General features: G+C 36.5%; 1 protein-coding gene across 1 annotated transcript; it reads left to right on the top strand.

Moving 5' to 3' along the window:
• Positions 1-875: 875 nt before the first annotated feature.
• Positions 876-5,009, top strand: ABHD13 (abhydrolase domain containing 13). Its single transcript, XM_010017256.1, has 2 exons — positions 876-906; positions 3,584-5,009. Exon 2 carries the CDS (start codon positions 3,619-3,621, stop codon positions 4,630-4,632), a length of 1,014 nt encoding a protein of 337 aa, XP_010015558.1. The 5' UTR covers positions 876-906; positions 3,584-3,618; the 3' UTR covers positions 4,633-5,009.
• Positions 5,010-9,869: the final 4,860 nt, after the last annotated feature.

Here is a 9,869-nt window from a genome sequence, read left to right as displayed (position 1 = left end):
TTGCCAATTTTAAAAGCCAGAGCCCTTAAAAGTCTGACGCTTAGTTGTTCTTACTGTGCTTATTCCTTGGTTAGGAGTAGCTACTCTGCTGGTTTAAGTGGTTTTTTGGGGTTGGTTTTTTGTTTGTTTGTTTTGTTTTGTTTTTTTAATGTGAGTCTAAGATTTTAAAGATTTTAGTACTAAGAAATTGTGTTTTCTTGCAGATTAGTGATGTTTCTGCTTACAATGGCTTAATATTTCTGCTTATGGGAGTCTTATGAATAAGTATGAGTAAACGTGACGCTTGTGTAAGTCTTGTCTGTGTCTGGAGTAGATGGAGTGTAGGGGAAAGGAGTGCAGTAGAAGGAAATGGACGTTTCAGTGTTAAGAAATAGCTTTGTTTGTTTTGAAACCTTGAAATGGAAAGGATTGCAGTGAGTGTTAAAACTAACTACTTTTTTTAAGTTCTTTAATGAGACAGCAGCTGTAAACACCTGAATGCTTCCCGTAGGACTAATTTTAAGGCTGCTTATGCACGAAAAGTTAGCTTTGAGGAGGCAGTGTAAATGTAGTATAACTTTGCTGTTATGCACTATGTATGTTTTATACTGTATGTTGTATGTATAGTCAAGACCATTTTGGTGTCATTTTTGAAATTCATTATAAGATGTTGTTTTCAAGTTTATCAGATGTTCCAAACAAAAGCTGAGCCTGAGAGGAGGAGCATGAACATGATATGCGTGGTTTCATCTGTAAAGCAGATGCAACTTCTAGGGTTATTGGCTGTTAGCACTTCTTAATTTTCTTTCAAGTAACTGAAGACAAACAGTAATTATGTGTGTAATTCAAAAGCAATTTTACTCAAAGTTCATCAATGAAATTGTCTTTCAGGCAGAGATGAAGCCTGGGAAATCATCACATCCAAAGGTAAATGTTTTATAATGTGGTTAGTGTATGAAAATAGCACTTCTGAATATTAAAAATGTAGACAAAGAGGTGATCAGAGGGCTGGAGCACTTCTACGAAGACAGGCTGAGAGAGCTGGGGTTCTTAAACCTGGAGAAGTGAAGGCTCTGGGGAGACTTTAGAGCAGCCTTCCAATACAAAAAGGGGGCTTACAAGAAAGGTGGAGAGGGACTTTTGGCAAGGACATGCAGTGACAGGACAAGGGGGTTTGTCTTTAAACTGGAAGAGGGTGGATTTAGATTAGATACAAGGAAGAAGTTCTTTACTATGAGGCACTGGAACAGGTTGCCCAGAGAAGCTGTGGATGCCCCATCCTTGGAAAGTGTTCTAAGACCAGCATGGATGGGGCTTTGAGCAGCCTGCTTTATTGGGAGTTTCCCATGGGGATTAGAACTAAATGATCTAAAAGGGCCCTTTCAACCCAAAGCATTCTGGGGTTCTGTGAAATGAAAATAGAAACAGTGCACAAATGAAACTAGCATGGCTTACAAAATCAGCTGTATCAGTCTTCAAATAGTAATCCTTAACATATATGGAATAGCCATCTGCAAAACTTAAGCACCTTAAGTAAGATATTTATTACTGCTTTGTTTTTCAGTATTTTGTTTTAATGAGGTGGTCTCCTTTTTGTGAATGTCTTGAGAAAGCATTTCCGGAGTCTTTCATTTTGCAGGACAGCAAAATTTTGAATAGCATAGATAAGGAGAGTGTTTTGACTGTGTTATTTTCAATTCACAGTGAGGGTGGTGAGGCACTGGAATAGGTTGCCCAAGGAAGTTGTGAATGCTCCAACCCTGGCAGTGTTCAAGGCCAGGCTGGACAGAGCCTTGGGTGACATAGTTTAGTGTGTGGTGTCCCTGCTCATGGCAGGGGATTGGAACTAGATGATCTTAAGGTCCTTTCCAACCCTAACTATTCTATGATTCTGTGTTCTTATGCAGGAAATGTTTGTCAACTTCATTAGGAAATTCTCTTAAAAATTAAACTATCTACTTTATGGGTCTCCTAATTACTGTGACTTCTTTACTGGAGAAATGGATACAGGGATTAAATTTTCATATAGAAAATATTTGTGCATACTTGGATATGGATATTGAATGTGAGCTCATAAATAATAAAGAAAAAAATTGCTTTTTAGACTATTTTATATTTCACTGATTTTACATATTTGGAGTAGATACACTGTATACATTAATTTCACATTGCCTTTGGTTAATATATGAATCTTAACATGCAACAGTTTTATTTCTATTTCTAATTTATATCTAATTGATGCATGAAATAGAAATTGCAGTTTTTCCTGGTCATATTTGTGGAGCGCAGAGGCTGTGACTTTCTATCACTTGATCCTACGAAGATGGCTGGTGCAGTTATAACCCTCCCCAGTAGTATTAGACCATAGAGCTTATTTTGGTGTGGGTACGTGACTTAATTGAATGTTTGGATGCATCTCTGCATGTCAGGCTCCTTTAGATTTAGTTCAGCTTCTTACTGCACTACATCATTTTAGAAGGTTTTAAGTTTGAGTGTGTCTAGATGTAATTACTATCTGCTATACAACTTGGAGTGTTCTGAAACAAGTGAACTTTTGTTGTCACTTCCAGGCAGTATGCTTATTTAAGTCAGTGATGACCCAATGGTTACTACAATTCTCATGTATGTTTGGCAGTTTTTGTCTACTTCCATATTACACTTGAAACCAGCAGTGAATAGTGTGAGGAGATTCTGTGTATGCTGTGAAATGTAACTTACCTATTATGGTTGGAAAGAAGATTTAATCGATTGTCATGAACATTACCCACATTTTAACCTGTGTGTATGTTTTTGGCATGAGTCTGTTTTCATGTTTGGAATTTTCAGCAGTTGTGCTTTTCATTGTTCAGAGAATAATGTAGGTAGCTGACTCCTTCCAGTGGTCTTGCATGATGGTGTAATCTTTCAGCTAAAGTTTTAGTACAGGTTACTGATCTGATAGTGGAAAACTGTCATTATAAATCAGAACCAATACAAATTAGCAAAACAACTGTCATAAATATAACTGCAGTGTGGTATCTTCCTACAGAGGAATCTCTTCCTTCTGACCAGTTGTTGCTTTGTCATCAGTTGATCTAGATTCTGAAAGACAGACACTAAACAATAGCAGACCCGATACACATTGTGAGCCTCCACTGGTTGTAGAGTCAAGTGCATGGGCTTATTTAATGTTCTTGGCCAACAACTTAGAAAAAAGAGGGTTTTTTGTTTGTGTTCTCTGGATTCTAGAATTGTATGAGGAGCTTTGGGAAGCTGGTGATACACTCTGTATGGATGTTCTGTTCATTGGTAGGGAAGACTGATGGAAAGTGTAAGTTACTATGGTCCCAGTCAACCAATTTTCCAGTGCTCCTGATGGAACTTGCTTGCTGAAATAATGTAAATGGGATTTTGAAGAGTTCTGAAGGCTTTTTAATTATGATTGCTTTTCTGCTTGATTTGAAGTTGAACGATTTCCAAAAATTCAAAGGGAGTTTGCCACCAAGTTTGATGTTTATACTTTAATGTATTGACTTGCCATTAATCTTGTGCAAGCGTGAATGCTTAATCCTTTTTCTTTCCCCTGTATTTACACATATATGTTTGGGGTTTTGTTTTTTTTCAGGATTTACTTGGAGTAAAAGATCACTGACTTCTACAATGGAAAAGTCATGGATGCTTTGGACCTTTGTAAAAAGATGGCTACTAGCTTTGGCTTCCTGGTCTTGGAGTCTCTGCCGTATTTGTCTCTTACCTTTGATAGTAACTTTTCACTTGTACGGAGGCATTATATTACTTATATTAATATTTGTATCAATAGCGGGTATATTATATAAATTCCAGGATGTGCTGCTTTACTTTCCTGAACAGCCCTCTTCATCACGCCTTTATGTTCCTATGCCTACTGGTATACCACACGAAAATATCTTCATCAAAACCAAAGATGGAGTTCTTCTCAATCTTATTCTACTGAGATACACAGGGGACAATGCAGCTTATTCTCCAACCATCATTTACTTCCATGGGAATGCAGGCAACATTGGCCACAGGTTGCCCAATGCTTTGTTAATGCTGGTAAACCTGAAAGTAAACTTAATTCTTGTTGATTATAGAGGGTATGGAAAAAGTGAAGGAGAAGCAAGTGAAGAAGGTTTGTACTTAGATTCTGAGGCTGTGTTAGACTATGTGATGACTCGGTCTGATCTTGACAAAACAAAAATTTTTCTTTTTGGCCGTTCCTTGGGGGGAGCAGTAGCTATTCACTTAGCTTCCGAAAATTCACATAGGATTTCTGCTATCGTGGTGGAGAACACCTTTCTTAGCATCCCATACATGGCCAGCACTTTGTTTTCTTTCTTTCCAATGAGGTATCTTCCTTTATGGTGCTACAAAAATAAATTTCTGTCCTACAGAAAAATCTCTCAATGCAGAATGCCTTCTCTTTTCATCTCTGGGTTGTCTGATCAGTTAATTCCACCAGTTATGATGAAGCAACTTTATGAATTATCCCCAGCTCGGACTAAGAGATTGGCGATATTTCCTGATGGAACTCATAATGACACTTGGCAGTGCCAGGGTTACTTCACTGCACTTGAACAGTTCATCAAAGAGGTAATAAAGAGTCACTCCCCTGAAGAAATGGCGAAAACATCATCTAATGTAACAATAATATAACTGATATTCTTTGGTGGGGTTGAGAGGGGGAGTACCTGCACTGTACCTTGATTTGTGAAAAGTGGTAAAAGAATGTCCATTTTTAAATGTGTGTCATGTCTATACTTGCCTACAGAGTGAAATTAAACTTGGAAAGATCTGATGCTTTAATAAGATGTTCCAGATAACTTTTACACTTGCAGCATTGTAAATGAACCATTTTATGTCTTTCTCATACTTTTTTGGTATCTCTGTCCATATATTCCATTTGTTTGATATGTACAACAGATGCTATTAAAGGAACTTGCTACAAAAGTAGTACAGAATGTATTAGTTTAGAACAACAGGAGGTTCTTCAGTATTCACTGCTGTATGTGTAAGCTTTTTGGACAGTCATGGTTAGCACAATGATTTGTTGCTTCTCTTAGAGTTGATTTAAAGTGTGTCATGCATGAGATTAGTGTTTTATTCCTTGAAATTTTCTATTATGCGAGGTGGGAAGTCTTTAATGTGCTGAATAATATAAAATAACATTAATGGTAGAGTATACTTGCAGGTATACTATCCTGGGTTATTACTGTTTTTTATGGTTATGCATACATATATATTTCAAACTGTAGATGAAAAGACAACGTTTCCTTGTTTTAATTTTACTATTTGTATTATAATAGTGTCTGGAAAGTTGTATGTGCCTAAACATCATGGCTTCTGGATTTTGCCCAGGCAACTTCTTCATATAAAACAGAAGTAACCTTCAAAAAGAGAGCAGTGCAATCTAAACTTCTTTCCAACCCAGGCTCTCCTCACTAGCATACAGGCAAACTACTTGTTGGTGTTAATCTGGTGTGCATCTGAGGTGAGATTTCCCGAGGCAGAGTGTGTGTTGTGATAGAAAGGAGTGTTGTACAAGGTAAAAGTATGTAGTTGTGTTTGGGTTTTTATTAGTGGGTTTTGTGTTTTGGGGTTTTTTTTTTTTTTGTTTGGTTTGGGTTTTTTTTTTTTGTTTTTGTTTTGTTTTGTTTTTTTTGGCTGGTGTAGTCACATGTCTGCATCCTTTATTTATACCTCCAAAAGAAACAAATCCAAATAATTACCAGTGAGCACGTGAGTAGAGATTAATGTATACCAGTTGTTACAGTAAAGATAATAAAAATGAGCCGGGCATTAAATTTAATAGACCTAAGCTTAGTCTGAAAGAAATTACTTTTATTTTGACTCTTGCACCCATATTCTTGCAAAAAGTTTCTTGCAGTTCTGTGGTACCATGTGGAAGTATCCTGAGCATCACCAGAAGTGAGTTTTCTTTAGTTCTGCTGGGATTTTTGAAGCTAGTACCACCATTTCAGAGCCAACGTTGCTTAATTTGAGAGTTTGATTCTGACAATGTTGGGAGTTTTGTTTGGTTGGTTTTTAGGAGTACTCCTCCTAGGTAGTCATATGAAAGTTGTATTCTGTTAGCTTAGTCTATATGGGAGTGGGACTGTTTAAACATCTTCTGCAGGTTTAATTTGTTATTTGCTGCAGCTGATTGTTTACCCCTTCAAAAAGATCTTTTATGGGAAGAATGAACTGTGGAGAATCTGCCACACAATCTGTGCAATTGCCCTTCTGATTGAAAATTTAAAGAAACTTTTCAGCCAGGTTGTCCTGATTCAGAAAAGCATCTCAGCACACACTTAAAATATGTTTCCTGATGGTATTTTAAGCTTGTGCTTAAGTTTCTGTTTGAATAAAACTGCTTTCCTGAACTGGTGCCTTAATGATTATGCATCCTAAAATTTATTACATGGAATTACAAGTCTTATGTACACATGGTTAAGAGTTGTCAGCAATTTTTAGATAGGGTGATGCATCTGTAACTGTGATATTTTTTTTTTTTTTTTTTTTTTTTTAAATTAACTTACACATACCAGAAGTTGTTGCTTTCTCTGGTAAGTATTTTTTGTCATACTATTATTAAAGTTTTCTTAGAGTCAACTGAGAAAGCTATAGACCTTTTTGGATCTATAGATCTACAATCATTATAGACTGAGCATAGTTTTAAGTCTGAGTGAAACCAAAACTATCTCCTCAGCCTTCCAGTGGTGGTATTCTTTTTTTTGATTGGTGAAGTTTGGCTGGGGGTGTGTGTGTATTTTTATATAGCAGAAGGGGGGTAATGGACATAGCAGTCCCTTTCCCTGATGTGTTCTAAAATGACAGTGTATGCTGCTTGAATAGGTTGTTTCAGCTCCTGTACTTTGCTTTAGAGTTATGGTGGAGGGAGACAAGGAAAATAAGTGGGCAGATACTGCTTTTCTAAAAATAAGTTGATAAAGCTGAAATAATTAGATTACTTGTTGGAGATAGAATGAAGAGAAAGTAAGTAGTTTTCAGAAGTTGTCATAATTTGCCATTGAATACCTTGTTTTGTTTTCATTAAATGTAGATTTCTAAAGTAACATGAATTTGTACACTACTTCCTACCAAACAAAAACAAAGCACCCTCAGTATTACATGGCACTTGGATACAAATGAAGTATTGTCACTTGGGCACACAGTTGGCTGAGTCAAAGTCAAATGTGTGGCAATCTGGAGTTGTTAAAAGTGGAGTGTTTCTGAACGTTACTTTTGATTATCAAGCCATATTTTTCACTCTGTTGTCTGCAAAACGTAAAGGTGAACCTTTGTTGGATTTTGCACGTGTTTGGTATGCGAAGACACAATTGTCATATATGCATCCTTTACGCTTAATCTGGTTTCTTCCAGCTTCCACATGCACATTTTTACTTCTCCCTTAATGGGTTGGCTGCATGCACTTATGAATGGATGTCTGTTATGCTGGTTTTCATTGCATTGGCTATGAAATCCACTGAAAGAAAATAGGAAGGAAATGACTTTTTAATGCAAATATTCTACTGCTGTATGTATGCTCTTTTAAGGGAGAGAGAAGGGGGAAGAAACTTGTTCTGACAAGTCAAGGCTTGTTTTTATTTTATAGTCTGTGTGATGGAAACCCACACTTACCTGCTGCTAAAAAGTGAACTGCAAACAAGATATTAGTAATAACTTTAAAATTGCCAAAAGGTGTATTATGATACGATTGCGTTTATTCCACTTAATACTGTTTTCCCTTAGCAGTTCTCTATTTGCATATAGATGTTTCCCAAGTATTTGTCATATATATATAAATTTCTCATTTGGGAAGAGAAAGTCAAGTTATTTTCACAGATTTGTGAGAAAGCCTCTTGGTTTAAATATGCTCATTAAATGAATTGTCTCTTTCATAAGAGGAACTTTTAAGGAAAAAAAAAAAGGGGGGCGGGGTAAGAGGGGTCAGGAGTTGAACAGCTGTAGCAGTAGAGGCCTTGTAAGGAAACATGCTGTACACGTCTGTGTGTGTGTGGTTTTAATTAGTGGAAATACTTGCAGCTTCCCAAGTTTACATTCCCAATATTTGTTTGTGAACTGTGAAATGCAGAGAGTTAAGTGATGCTTTCATCTGAAGAAATGTTAGCTGGTGTAGCTGCCCTCATGTCCATTTCTCAGGTAAAATTAGAAATAGAGCACAAATACATTTGGTAGGCTACGGACAATCTCAGTTGAAGGGCAGATGGATTAAGTATTTACGCAAAATATGCATATCGGCATCTTTTAAGCTAATCATTTGCATCATGTCAGATGTTCACAGTGAAGAATGCAAGGCTGAATTGAGAGTCCAAGCTGTGGTCTCTTGGCAAAAAGATGCAGACCTCCATTTGTATTTCATAATTCAATTCTTGAAGTACATTTTTATTTTTGTTAATGACAGGTGATTTTGCTAGGGGCACTTCTGCCAAATATAAAATTGGTGCCTCTTGCATGTGGTGGGATCAGCCTGATGTATCCCATTAAGAATAATTTGCAATGTCATCCTGCTTGTATAATTTAGAGTAGAACCCTGCAGAAGTGTAAATAGAGATAGCATATTGAAGTTCTAAACACTTGTGTTTTGAATTCAGAAACAGTCATTGAATATATGATGCAAGCTCTTTATTTGTTAGGTTTTTTTCTTTCATATATAGGTAAAGCAAAAATGTCTTAAAGTTTTGTAGACAAAGCATAAATGTTACTGTATATGTGCTAATTGTGGCAAAGTTCTACATTCTCATTCTAGTCTGGTTTTTACAATAAAATTAATTTTACAAAAAACACTTTTCTATTTTTATGTACTGACATATGCAATAAATTGATACATTGAAACTGCTGTTAATGCCTTGCTCTAGTTTGTGGCCTGTCTCCAGTGCATGTATAGGGGTATTTTTGTATGTGTGGTAACTGATCAACCTCAAGGTACCATTTTCAGTTACTTGATAAACCAGAGCATGTGGAGTAGACATCTGCATTGTTCAATACAGCGTTTGTGGAAAGCTGTTAGAGCAGGGAAAAACTATATTACAAATACCTGTTTCTAAGCTTTGTCCCATATCCTCACTTTCAGGAAGTGTTAATAAGACTGATACATGGTAGCTCTCCAACAGTTTGAACACAATCTGCTATTCAAACTTCTCTGTTTTCTGGGGGCTGAGAGCCTAAATATTATGTCAATTAGGAAATATTTTTAAGTGTTTCTGACTAGTCTTACCATCTATTGCTGGTAATATTTTAAATACCAATTTTAAATGCTATAATGTCACTCTAGCAGGTTTATAGTTAACTCATGTAGCTGCAGTGGGATACTTGAGCTGGAGCAACTCCTACTTTCTTACAGAGAAATGTATAACTAAGCTTATAGCACCTCTGCTCCCATCCTGCATGGTTATTATGAAATATACAGAAAATAAGGATTTGCTGCTGTCTTTTCTAAAGCTGCAAAATGTATGTCCTCTCCTGGATTACTTTAAAATTGAACTATCGGTTTAATTTTAACCCAGTACCTAGGAAACTGAGGTAGGGGATGGATGGTACATTTTAATACTTTATTCAACATCCCTATTATTTTTTTAAGAGGAAAAAAATTGTATTTCTAATTCATGCAAAGGAGGCTCAGATTTGATACCTCATATGAATACTGCCCTTCTTGAATGAAAAGCAGATTGCTCTCTTGTGAACTATATCACTAAAACTTACTTGTGCAGTGCTATACTGAAGAATTCAAGTCTTGCATGTACCTTTTCTTGTTTGGAAATTGATAAGCAGCTGAGGTGCAAAGGAACCATGGGTTACAGAGGAACTGTGTCCTGGAATGTCTCATGATGTTATATGCATTTTGCTAGAAGATATGTGCAGGCCTTCGATAG

This window comes from Nestor notabilis, unplaced genomic scaffold (assembly GCF_000696875.1).
Source record: "Nestor notabilis isolate BGI_N333 unplaced genomic scaffold, ASM69687v1 scaffold12126, whole genome shotgun sequence".
Lineage (NCBI taxonomy): Eukaryota > Metazoa > Chordata > Aves > Psittaciformes > Psittacidae > Nestor > Nestor notabilis.
Note: the sequence above shows the minus strand (reverse complement) of the source record. Positions and strands in the feature narration are given on the sequence as shown.